This window comes from Vipera berus, assembly GCF_964194415.1.
Source record: "Vipera berus genome assembly, chromosome: 3".
NCBI classification, from domain to species: domain Eukaryota; kingdom Metazoa; phylum Chordata; class Lepidosauria; order Squamata; family Viperidae; genus Vipera; species Vipera berus.
Genome location: NC_138204.1, coordinates 14,787,812 through 14,801,536, shown reverse-complemented (window position 1 = coordinate 14,801,536; position 13,725 = coordinate 14,787,812). Strand labels below are relative to the sequence as shown.

Genomic DNA, 13,725 nt, shown 5'->3' with positions numbered 1-13,725 from the left:
AAGTGTTAGGACCATGTAAAAACCAACAATAAAATTCAAAGTTAGCAAACAAAAGGAATGGGAAATGAAATACCACTTTACAGCGCAAGGAAAAGCACAGAAATGTTCAGAGCCTAACAAAATAAGTTTGATATTGTATTATGTTGTAAAAAGGAGTCCCTGCGGATTTTATTCCACTAGTTGTTGCTAATCATAGGGGCTGGTGCTCATCTCTGTTCAAGGTCATTGAGCCAGAGGTGTCCAAAGACATTTCCTTGGTCACAGAGCGCTGTTACCTTCCCGCCAAAGTAATACCATTTTATCTACTTGCCTTTTCCTGCTATGGAACTGCTAGGTTGGCAGGAGCTATGCTGTAAAAAGGGGCCAAACTGAGTCATTTAGGGATACAATTCCATAACCTGGCTACCACTGACAATTTTATTCTGCACATCTTAGGCATTCAGCTTTAAATATATCAGAGGAGTCAGAATACCAATAAACAAATCTGCACTTACACAGATTCAACAAAGCAATGATAGAATACACACTTGCAATCAGAAGATCCCAAATACAATGATGATTTCTGATAATAACTTCTTGTTTTTTTGTTTTTTTTTTCAAATTTGACTGTTTGCTGAGATTGTGGGAGGCAGCGTTATTATAGGGGAAATTATCTTCGTATGGGATGTTTTGCTTATTGTAAAGAGCTTAGAGTCTTTAAATTTTTATTTTATTTATTTCATTTCTATACTACCCGTGTCACCAAAATGACTCTAAGCATAGTGCATAAACAAAAAATAAAAACTTGAGGCAAAGCTATAAAAATTCTTCTCTGAGATTCCAAAAAGTCATTGCTTAATCAGGATCGACAATACTGGGTTAGATGAACCAAATTCTAATTCAGATTAAGGGAGCTCCGCTTGGCAAGTGAGTCTAACCAGTTCATGTAACCATCAATTTCTGGTAGAAGGAGAGCACAAGGCAGCAACGTTATGCCATCTGCAACTCATATAATCCTTTTGTTCTTAAGTTTTGCAGCATATCTATAATTTTAAAGAGAACCTATTACATAATGATAAGAGTCAACTACATTTGAAATCTGTTTGCCTGTGAAAGGAATAAACATACCTTTCTCCAATAATGTCTGCCTCAATGCTTTAGCAAGCAAAACCCGTACATTTGGCACAGGATCAGAAGCCAAGCTTAGAAGGCTGGGCAACAGGTGTTCAACAAACTGGTCCACAGGCAGGCATTCTTCTTCAACTACTGCCTTTAATCAGAAAATAGGGGAAAGCACTATTTAGAGGGGAACAAGAGAGCTGATATGGATTGCTGCAATTTTATATGAATTTTGCTAAAGTCTATAGCTGCAAATAAATGCATTTCTACAATTAACTAAAAGATAATAATCATTCTTATGAGATACTGCCTTTAATGAGAATAAAATGTATCGTATTTTAATCTCTGACCAATCTAATGTTCATAGATACAATTGTGATATGATATGTACTTACATGTACATGTCTGTGTCTATTCAGATTTTGCATGTCAGACAGATTATAGACATAGGTAAATACATGGATTTCACATGGGATTTGAACAATGGCTATTTGTTAAGACATGTTAACAGGTCTTTTTTAGATGTGCTAAAGATGCAAACCAGCAAGATACTCTGCTCAGCAGTTACATCCAAAATAGCTAATTTCTTGCTGATCTTTGCAGAGAACCTTTGTTGATCTATGCACTCTAATAAGTGCACATTGAAAGTCAAATTGTCTTGCATCCTCAAACTTCTAAAAATAGCCTAAAAAGCAGAACACAGTCCATTCCATTGACAGATGGTACAACACAGTGGTCGTACTGAATGTTCAATAACAATGTTGCACAGGCAAAATGGAAGAAATTGATTATAAGTATAATGCTTAATAGTACAATTACATTTAAAAAAATAATTAGATATACAACAGTGAACCTAAGACTTCCTTAACTTTGTTCAGCATTATTCAAGGCATAAAAAGATAGCATACATCACACGAGAGACGGTTAGCTTTTATCTGTTTGAGACTCAGAAGGAATTTTTTATCTTTTCTGAAAACAGTTTTGATATTCACACCACCTTGTATCAAATCCAGTTCACATGATATTAATGCAAAAGAGCTTAGGTTGAGGAAATGTAAGCATAGGCTCTTTGGTTTTATTTAAATAGTTATGTGGCAATTTTGTTTAATAAACTATAGACCTAACTTCAATGCATCATAATTTATACAAAAGCAGCTGTGGGAAGCTGTTCTGACTCCTGTAGCATTCACAAAGCCCACAGAAGCTATGAAATGAAGAATTAATTAGGCTACTAGCTGACAATTACCCTTATAAAGCCAGAAAATAAATTACTTGGTACCACATGAATTTCCTTCAATCCTTAGCAAAATTTCATCTAGAAATTTAAAAAAAAATTAAAAAAAATAATAAAAAGCAAAAAGGTGGTTGCCATTGGTAAGCAATGCAGACGTGTCATCATGTTTTAGGATCACATTGTTTAGCGACATAAATTCCCATCATAAGTCGAGGATTACCTATAGGTATAAAATAATCTACCTCAAATAAGCTATTGAGAAAAACATGAAGAAAAATGACTTGCTTTATTATGTGTGTCCCTGTTTATATTCATATGCTGAAAATAACCTCAGAAGTACATGAAGGTGATTTTTTTTCCCTTCCTTTCAATGGTGTCCAGTTCTTAGAAACTGCCTGGACAATTCCCTGAATTTTTGTTGGCAAGTTTTTTCAGAAGAAATTTGCCACTGTTTCCTTCAAGGCTCTCATCTTGGTTATATACCTGAGCCTAGATAATCCCTCACATCACAGACGCCGAAAGAAATGGACTCACCTGGCAGATGAAAGCAAATGCTTGTCGACCAACCCACTTGGAACAATGGCGGAATCTCATAATCAGCTCATTAATGAAATTTAATCCCAGAGAGGTTGCATTGTATGCATAGAACTTCTGTAGTATTGCTACAGTCTGCAAAAAAAAAACAAGCAGAAGCAGTGACAGCTTCTTACACATTTGTTTCCTGTGCATCTCTATAAATAAATATGATTATGAAATTTGAGAAAAAATGCTGAAACAGATTTCTAGCATTTAAAAGTAAGACTTGTTAAGCCAAATAACTATATCATATAGAACAAAAGGAGATAAAGGCTGGTGCTTTACCAATTTGAAGGAGATCCACCTAACTTCAGAAACTTTATCTGAACAGAGTGTTAGTGCAATATGTCTTAAGTGGTCGTACACATCATTAGGATTATAAAGTTCAAGTATCAAAATGAGCTGCCTAAAAAAGAAAAGAAAAAAGAATTATATATGTTCTAGTTTTTAGCTGAAAATACAGATAAGTCTGGAAAATAACACTTTTAAGGAATATCATTAGGAACTCAGCGCTTTGCACTGGCTTCTTCCAAACTTTCTGCTTAAATAATCATTTACAGATCTGTAAGCTGCCCAGAGTTGCCTTATCAGTGAGATGGGCAGCATACATATATATTGAATGAATGAATGAACAAATGAAGGAACAATTTTAAGATCTTTTAGGTTTTTTAATTATATTCTCCTTACTGCTGGTTATATATTTTTAATTTTGTATTTTTCACTGGCGAAATACCTGTAACTCAAAAACCAAGCTTGAAAAACTCTTAACAATGGAAGATGTCAACACTGAGCTACATATATTCATCGCTATTGCAAGAAATATAAGGCCATATGGGCATCTACTAATAAATACACTTACCAAGTAATTTGAGAAACTAATGTGATAGGGCAGTGCTGACATAGAAGAACACGGTTGCAAGGTCCTGCCACTAGATGTCAGCGATGTTACACTATATTACACCATCAGAATAGCAATATTCAGTCAACACAAAATTAACCAAATTATGCAACAGTAGCACCAAACGTACTGTAAGGAAGATAATGGATTTTTTTATTGTTTCTTTGAATTTTGCGTACATTACAACAAATAAGAGTTTGCAAAAAAAATGAGTAAATAAAATTTGTTGCTGTTGTTGAAATGTATTACTCTGCTACATCTTGTGACTTTTGGCAGTTAACAATAATTCAGTGTTGACTTATCAGTGGAGGCTTTTCCAGGAGCCTTGGGCCACCATGAGAATAGAACATATCCAAGCACCCCACATCGGACAGGAAATGTGACATTACCAGCAATGTCTTCTGAAAAATGCCCTTTGAGGGGGGTTAAATCTAGTTGGTGGGATGGTCCCGTAGGTTAAACCAGCATTCTTAACTGCATCTGGATAACTACCAGAGGCCTGAACATTAGTTAATATAATCACAGCGCTGAGCACATGCTAACATTGTAGAGCAATTGCAGTTTCTGAGTGGCCTCCAAGGGCAGCCCAATGTCAAGTGCACTGCAGTAGCCCAGGCAAGCCCTGAGGACAGCACAAGTCACCGTAGCGAGGTCCTCCTACTCAAGGCAGGGGTGAACTGGCAAGTGAGCCAAAGCTGGGCAAACAGCCATAGCCTGCACCTAGCTCCAGCAATAGCTATGAGTCCAAGAAGACCCACAGTCACACATTTGTCCCACAGGGGCAGCGCTACTCCCTTGAGACACCACTGGAGCTAACTGAGGGCCACAGTAAACAAATGGCAATTTCATCTTGCTTGAGTTCAGCTGAAGCCTGTTTTCTCCCATCCAGACCCTAAGAATCTCTGGGCACTGGAACAAGATCTCCACGGCATCTTCAGCTGAGCCTGAATATAATTGAGTATCATCAGCATATTGATGGTTCTATTCCCCAGACTGCTGGATGACCTCACCCAGCAGCTTCAGGTAAACATTTTTTTTGTTGGGGGGGGGGGGGAGAAAAACCAAACCTTACAGCAGCAGCAGCAAGGCCAATTTTTCTTCTCTTTTCTCCCCCACCCAGCATGCCAACTGATTGGAATAATCCACTCAGGAAGGAGCAAAACTGCTGAAATTAATACCTCCAATCCCCATTCATCACAGGCTCTCCAAGATTTCTTGGCCGTTGATAGCAAAGGCTGCTGGGAGATTTAGTAGGAGCAGGAGAGATGTTCTATCTCCATCCAGGCCCTGACAAAGAGTGACCAATGCCATTTCAGTCCCATGCTCAGGCCTGAGCACTGAAAAAGAACCAAGTGATTCGCTTCCCTTTAATTATGCCTTCTATGCTTCAAAGCAATGACCACCGGTTAAGCAATAAACTTATAGAAAAATCAAAGGAATCTTAAACTTACTCTGCAAGTTCGTAACGGAATCTCCAATTTCTGCTATTATCAGTTACCACAAATTCTTGAAGCTGATAAAGGTATTCACGTCTTTTTTCAGCGTGAAGCAACTAAAAACAATTAAAAAAAACCAGTATGTCTGACAATTGATTTTTCTTTTGTCTGAAGACACACACGATGTTTGATGCTGATCTAACATCTGTGAAACATCAAAGGCTTATGTAGGTTTCAGTAGGATGGCTACTGAAAAACTGGTCTGTACAGGACAGGAATCATTAAACATGCATAAAATCCAGGTATATAAATGCTCCTTCAAGTAACCTGGTCTTAACTATTTAGAGCAGGGGTCTTCAAACTTGGCCCTTTTATGACTTGTGGACTTCAACTCCAGAATTGCTCAGCCAGGCATGCTGGCTGAGGAATTCTGGGAGTTGAAGTCCACAAGTCATAAAAGGGCCAAGTTTGAAGACCCCTGATTTAGAGCTTTAAAAAAACAAAACCAACTCTTTAAAATGGGTCTGGAAATGAATCAGCAAACTGACACTACAGGTAGCCTTCGGGTTACAACCATTCATTCAGCGACCATTCAAAGTTATGACAGTGCTGAACAAATAGTATTTCACAAGTCCCTGCGGTCACATAAGCCTGATATTTGCACACCTGTTGGCTTTGCACAAGCAGTCAATAGGAAAGCCAATGGGAAATTGGAAGTTCAAGGATCCTTGTTTAAGGATCCACACTATTCTTATTTAACAACCTTCAAAGTCCCTTCCGTTATTCTGTTAAAGTAGGGCTGTAGGGCTACTGGAATTGCCATCACTAAGTGATGCAGTCACATCACATCATAATTTACGACTGTGTCACTGAGCAGTGGCTTTTCTGATCCCAATTGCTGTTGTAAGCCAGACTACCAGTGAACATCCCTATTGTGAACTGAGGTTTCCAGACCATTTTCAAAGCAGACCCAGGCTCCGCAACTGCAATAATCCAAATGCAGTTCTATTCGTTCAGGAAATTGCCAGAGCATGAATGATTACTATGTGGCTGTCTCTAAATCTGGGTCTTTTCACATGGGAGAGGTAGGCAAAACAGAACAAATGTGAATAAGCCTACTTAGAATCATCCCTACCTTTAAAAAATCATAAAGATGTTTGAGGATTCCAATGCGTACTTCATCCAGATCTTTTAAGAAACCATTGAAAATAGGCACTAAATCTGCTGCTGTTAGCTGATCTCCCAGAATTACAGCCAACTCGTGAATGGAAAAAGCAAGTGTGCGACGGACTTTCCACTGAAAATAGTTCACATAAATGGGCAACAGTATAGAACAGTTGAGTAAGTACAATCAGATTAAAAGAATATTTAAACAAGGAAAACCTAATGTATGCAAATTTACAATGCAACCACATTATCAATAAATCTTTTCTCTCAGTACTAGAACCAAAGATAATTCAATGACACTGAATAGTGGACAATTTCAGACTAGCAAAAGGATAAACCTTTCCACAGAAAAGTATCAAAATCCAGCATTACTTTGCCTGCCTGATGAGGAAGCAGACATCTTTGTTAGGTGAAACAGTTCGGTATTAGTATTTCTGAGGGGATAGATGCACCCAACATTTTTGGGGGGTGGGGGGGAGGTGGCTCATGTAGAATTTCAAAAATGTAGCATTAGCATGGACACTTTCATACAGTGGCTATTCATGATGGGCATGATGAATCAGAAAACACTCATTTACTGGAAAGCAAATAGTTAAGACTACTTCTGCCGAAATATGTAACCTCCACCCCACCCCTGAATGTTATGTTATTTGGTCTTTTTTTCTGGGCAGATGTGACTTTTTCTTATGATATTCTCTTCATAGAGGTTTTCGTCCAAAAATTAACTATTTAAGAGTATGTGTACCTCAAGGTCGAACTTTGAAATCCTTGGTGTTCACTTAGCTTGGCTGTTTTCTTGCAGACATTTCATTACCCTTCGGGATAATGTCATCAATGCCAGGTACTGATGATGTTATCTAATTGGGCAATGAAACATCCACAATAAAACTACCAAGTTCAGAGAGCACCAAGGGCTCCACAATTAACTATTTCCATGAAACCTAGAAAAATATTTTTTACTATTACAAACTATCATTCCAAGCGGGCTAGGCAGAATCTTATTTATCCCTCATTAGCCTGATTTAATGTAGCTCTAGCACAGACCGCTGATAAAAGTAAGCCATCTATGCACAATATAAATGTATATGATTCAGTGGCATTTAGAACATGAGCCCTACTGGATTCATCTACTCCAGCAGTCTATTCTCACAGTGCCAGCCCAGTGCAGATGGCATTCAGAAGCAGCCACGCTGCTGCCATCAGCGCTAATATAAACCCAATAAAAAACATACAAACAAACAAGGTGTCAATTTTCTGAAGTATCTACTTCCTTAAGAGTTACTTAGGGAACTTACTTAGAAAGGGATGATTTTAAACAAACCAGCACAGATTAATAATACTGCATGCTTCTCACACATTTCTATCTGTAACTTAAAACAGTGCAAACCAGTGCTGATTGCTTTGTATTTTACCTGTACGTCTGATGCTAACGTTTCATAGGTGTCCTTCAAACAATGCCAATTTTGCCTGCCAAGTGTCAAGGCCACACCAGGTAGACTGTATGCACAATGCTTTGCGATTTCAGTATCAACTGTCTGCGCTCGAGCAGGGTCTGTCATAGATAAATACTGCTCCAATAAAGGCTGAGGTATAATGTCCTGAAGATAAAAAAAGAATACTAAATTATTGATAACGATAAATTAAACAAGAGAAAGGATATACCACTACTAAAAGACATCTGTTCTTTTAGTATAGCATTCTATCTCTTCCTCCAGATGGCAACCACATAATGCCAGTGCAGAAATATACAATGGGCCAAACACAATCAGTTCTGTAATAGGGAATAGTCAGCTTCTTCTAAAGTAAGTCACATATGCTAAATCTCACACCAGTCTACAAGGCCAATGAACTAGATAAAAGGTACTGCAAATAAATTACAAGCCACAAGTAGACACATTTTGTGGTTATAGTATTATACATGTTTACAACACTGATGGCAGCGGATCAACCTTTGATATCTCAATGTTTGGTTTCTATTTTAACATTAATTACACAATATAGTTATTACATTCTGAAATTGGTTACAAGAAACCTATGTATTTCACAAGTAATAAATAACTGTTCAAGCCAAACTATGTTTATTTTTTTTATGATAAAGCTGAAGAAAATTTCTAATAGGGTAAGTGAAATATTCAATCTGGCTAAATCTACATTAAGTATAGTATTTTTGTAATAAAAGGAGACAAGATGCAGATTCAAAATAATGCATAGGGCCAAGTTTGAAAATAATGTTTTATCAAGCTTAAATTTCTATACATAGTAATCAAAACATGCAGCAATCAGCACTGAATTACTACAGTTGTTTTTTTTTTAAAAAAGTCTCAATTTTAGCCAGGAATATCAGAAAAATTGGAAACCTGCAATTTTGATTTATCTTCTTCGAGACGTGGATCACTCTCTTGTGCCTCTAAAGCTTTGTTGACATCATTGTGTTGTTCTTCTGACTTCTGTAAAAGTGCATAATAATAAAATATACAACAGTGTTAAAGTGCAGTACAACTGAAATGCAACAAAAAGCCTATTCCTAAGAACTGAATTACTGTGGTTAAAAAAAAACCAAAAGTATCACTGTATTATATTGCTTCTACATTCCAGCTTATATTGAACATTGGGCCAAGTATTGAGAAATCCAATAATCAACATTCGCTTCATTTGGCTTGGCACAAAAAGCTGGAAATTTCCAAGCTTAATATTTATTCTTCTTCCCATGTCAGCATTAGGATACCGTTTTTTAACATTTTTCTAATAATTCACTGAAGGGCTGAGTGACTTATCTGCAGGTCCTCAAGCTTTATGTAGGACTTTGCCAATCTAAGTATGTATTGGGAGAACTTCCAAGGTTCAGTAATTAAAGGTAGGCTTCAACTTGCAATCGCAACTGGAAATGGAATCTCGGTCATAGAGCGAAACAGCAGCTAAGTAAGAAGGTGACATGACTGCATCACTTAACGACCGCAACCCTGGCACTCGTTAAGCTATGTCTTGGGTTGTTAAGCAAAGTAAAATAGATGCCTACTGATTTCAGCTTCCCTCCATGCACCAAAGGGAACTCCTCTGCAGGGCTGCAGGAACTGAGCTCAGATCTTAGGGATCTGATCTCTGTTTCTACAGTCCATCAGAGGAGTTCCCCTCCCCTCAGCAGGTAGCTCTTTTACTCTCAAAGAGCTACCTGTCAAGAGGAAATTTCAGCTACCCAGCAAGTGGCAACAGCTTACAACTTTTCCTACCGGCTTCCCCACTGACTTTCTAGGGGAGCCAATACAGGAGATTGCAAATGACTGTCACATGTTCACAGATGATTGTCAAGCACGTAGATCAGGGGTGTCAAACTGCCAGCCCGCGGGCTGGACCTGTCATCCGGAAGTCGCGCCCACCCCACTGCTGGCAATGGTGAAAAGGCTCCGATATGTTGCACGTCACGTGACGTCGCGAGTTTGACATGTCTGACCTAGATCATAATCATGTGACCATGGGGTTACTGGTGCAAATATTTTGCAATGTCTGGTAATGTTTTACCAGTTGTAAATTGAGGACTACCTGTAGATAGCTTTGAGGTTATGTCTAACTGAGTTAACCTTTCAAGTTGCATTTGCTTTCTAATGTAATTTTCAATCCAGTTCCCTAAGGGGTACCTGGCTAAAATTCAAAGAAACCAAAATTATGGAAAATGATTGATTGACCATCACCTGTCCTTTCCCCCAACACATATTTACCGCATTCTGTATTATAGTTGGATCAGGTAGTTCAATCACATCAGCCAGACTTGGCAGTGAAGATAAGATATTCTCATCTGTTCGGGAAGTACAGGCCAAATTTGGGATGTCTTCTTGGTAGGTATCATTAATTTCCGCATTCTGCTTGCTGTCACAGCCGACAGAATCAAGATGGGCAGCTCTGAGTGCAGCAGACAGTACTTGAACCTGAGCTGATTGAATAAAGTAAATCCCATTAAGTTTTCAAATACTGTACCACATTTTCCAAAATATTAAAAACACAAAGACTTTCACTAAAACAGCTGTGACTAATTAATGAAAATACTTTATACACTGGTTCTTAAACCAGTGAAGGTAGGCTTATTTATGGCCGTAGGGAATGTTCAAATCCAGAAATATTTATAAAGACAGGATGATTTTGGAAGTCACATATAAACATTTCATGCAGGTTCTACACACACACTGAAACTGTCTTGAACTCTACCAAGTGAGTCACAGACTGACATTCTGAGCAATCTTAGTAGACATAAAGAACATTAAATACAGTGAGATTGCCTGCTGAATAAAAATAGTTAAGATTGGCGCTTAAAAATAGTTTGGAAGTTGATCATTTGAACTTGTTTTGCTTAATGAAATGAATTATGCTAAAAACGATTGTGTTGATGAAGTCTGGAGCTATTGTAGGTAACTGACTGAGGGAAAAACAAATGGCACTGATGCTCACTTTATGAAAACACATCCCCAATATGAGTCATGAATCCTAGTAAGATCAGGCAGAATGGGGATGCTATGGATCCCATCAATGAATGTGTGGACCTGATGGGTCCTAGCAAGTATGACTTCTTTGTCATGTGGGTCAGTTCCCTTCAAAGATGACAGTGCCAATCCTGTTGGCCTTCTGAAAAGTCATGAAGACCTGGCTATTAATCCATGTTCTGGAGTTAGGGTATTAATGGAGCTACAAAATAGCTGTGGGATATGCTCATTATGCTTTTATTGATTCTTTTTCAGGACCTTAACCAGTTTTTTCTTTGGTGGACTAAGGATTTCTTTTTGCTTTTATCTTTGTTTGAATGCATTTGACAGATGGACAACCATATAAATGTCTTAAATAGTTAAGTGTGTCTGAAGACCAGGAAATTGGTAAGGAATTGGTATGACAGAGTGGCTGATTATGTCTGGGAAGAATGGGACTATCCGTAGTCCTTGACTTATGACTAGTCATTTAACAACAGTTCCAAATTATAACACATTTGCAAATCGGTACTTATGACCAGACCTTGAAAAAGGATAAAAGGACATAAACATCATTGTTGGAAGATCCCCAGTTTGTGCATGCAAGTATCACCTATGATATGCTCCTGTCCTTCACAATCTCTGCATATCTCCCAGTTAGGGTATACCAGGGCATGAAAATATAAGAAATGTACATACAAGTATAAGTCCACTAGAGGGATCTGAGTTTCATGATACTATAACAAGCATAAAAAGCATTTTTGATGCTATTTCTATATTTTAAATTACTTTAATTTATAGTTTCTCTTATGGTCAAAATTCCCTGAGAGCCTGCAAACAAGTCCTTTGGAGAACAAGCTATCTGCCCAGGTGAATAATGGCGGGAAGAAGTGCAAGCCAGGCAGAAATGTGTTACGGAGAAATATTAGTCTTGATGAGTTTAAGTTGTGATTCACAAATGGGTTCGCCTTACTGTGCTCCATCCCGTTTCCTACATTTTTACTGTCTTCTTTGGGGGGGGGGGGGAAAGAACAAGATGCAGAATCTTCTCTCTCAGACCAGTTGAAGAAGAAGGAAAAAAAAGCCATCCTCAACTAGAAGACAGAGCAAAGACTGAACAGGGAAAGATGTTCTCCACCAGATGCCAAAAATTTAGCCCTGCCTTCTGACACTTTCCTGACAGTTCCGTCTTTGATGACTCCGAATGGAAGTTTTTATGAGGGTCAGGGAAACTATACCGAGCTCTGAAAATGCTTTTTCTTTATAAAGTGGCACTGGGGAAGACTTTGGCAACAAGACCAGAAATTTCAAGATAACACCACCAGGATGGCTGCTAGTAAAACGTACCTTGAACATCTGGGTCATCCATGTGCTCCTGTAAACTTTGCAGAACTTTTTTAATTTCACTGCTGGCAACACAGTTATTATAAAGTACCCCTGATATCGAGGTGCTCTTGTGTATCTCTGCCTTTCCCTGAAGAAGCTCAATATCCTGGCTTATATCGGGAAGAGGCGGTCGCCAGTATAAGAAAGTATTAAACACATCCTGTCCAGACTGGATTCTTGAGCTAATTTCCTGATATTCGTTGGTTTGACAGTTTTTAATATCATTAGTTAAAAAAGTCTCATCTCCCTGAGGTAACATAGTCTGATCTATTCCAAAATTGATGTGTATGGCTGAACACTGATTCTGTGCATCCAAGTGTGACATTTCAGAACAAACCACAGGAGTAAAAGAAGATTCCACTGTCAAAGATTCCAATTTATTTTCCATTGAGTCCTCTGATCTGAGAAGAGAAATACTGTTAAAACAACAGTGAAAGCATAAAGCCAACATAAACTGAGCTCGCCTGAAATGCAGTGGTTTAAATACAGTTTCAACTATGATAAGTCCTGGCTTTCCTCTCAAAATTAATCCTGCTTCTGAAAACACTGGTGCTTCATAAGATTAGACAAACTTTAACTTGTTTTAAGTAAATTTAGTTATTTACTAATTACCTGCCCCTCCATGTCATATTTGCTGTGAGGTCAATAAATTGACACTGAATTCTAAATTGTCTGATCAAGGAGACCCCAAGATCAAATAAAAGCTTTATCACACCACTGGGGCTTCTTCTCACATTCAGAAGAGAAGGAAAGTGATAAAACAAAAGTCCAATGACTTCTGAAATTCTGGATTAAACTTTGAAGTATTTCTTTTCAAATTTTGCATCAATGAGGTAATTTGTTTGAAACTGTCTTGCTGTAAAAAGTGTCTCTTAGAAAGACTTATGATCACTACTTTATCCCTAACCTGATATATGCAGTTTATTTCCGCCATGTTTTCAAACCTGCTAGTCTATGTAAATCATAAAGAGATAAAACAATTGGAGAAATAAGAAAACAATATTTTTTTTGTATCCAAGCAAATATGAGACAGAATAAAGTAAATTTCCCATTTCTTTATGGGGTATACAGACATTTACTTTTCTAATATTACACTCACTGTTATTTTTTAAAGAAGAGCTCCTTCTGTTGTCTCATATTTTAGAATCTGGTTTTCAAAATTATGATTAAATACCTCTTTCAATTCAATGGTAAACAACTTCTGAAAAACCGGCACATAAGATACTTGCTCATTATTTAATACACTCGTTTAATACACTGTTACACAAGGTAACAGCCTATCTACCATTACAAGCTCACTTCATTTTATAATGTTAAATATGGATTTTGAAATATATAGCTGCATCACTAGTTATATTAAATCACTGCACACTTTAAAGACTTGTTACAATTATAAAGCTGGTGAAAATAATAGTTTATTACATAAAATACTTTTTGAAATGAATATTGCATTTTGAGCTATCAAAATTAGAATCCTTCATC

At 37.5% G+C, this 13,725-nt stretch overlaps 1 protein-coding gene across 3 annotated transcripts in view; it reads right to left on the bottom strand.

Annotated features, from left to right (window-relative positions):
- LOC308665734 (serine/threonine-protein phosphatase 4 regulatory subunit 1-like) overlaps positions 1-13,725 on the bottom strand; it is a 38,059-nt gene that overhangs the window by 3,812 nt on the left and 20,522 nt on the right. For all 3 annotated transcript variants that reach the window (XM_081323889.1, XM_081323891.1, XM_081323890.1), the window contains exons 10-18: positions 12,205-12,644; positions 10,123-10,334; positions 8,767-8,856; positions 7,822-8,007; positions 6,378-6,539; positions 5,258-5,358; positions 3,194-3,314; positions 2,867-3,001; positions 1,108-1,249 (exon numbers count right to left, since the gene is read on the bottom strand). In XM_081323889.1, coding sequence (XP_081180015.1) covers positions 1,108-1,249; positions 2,867-3,001; positions 3,194-3,314; positions 5,258-5,358; positions 6,378-6,539; positions 7,822-8,007; positions 8,767-8,856; positions 10,123-10,334; positions 12,205-12,644 — 1,589 coding nt within the window. The remainder of the gene's footprint in view (positions 1-1,107; positions 1,250-2,866; positions 3,002-3,193; positions 3,315-5,257; positions 5,359-6,377; positions 6,540-7,821; positions 8,008-8,766; positions 8,857-10,122; positions 10,335-12,204; positions 12,645-13,725) is intronic.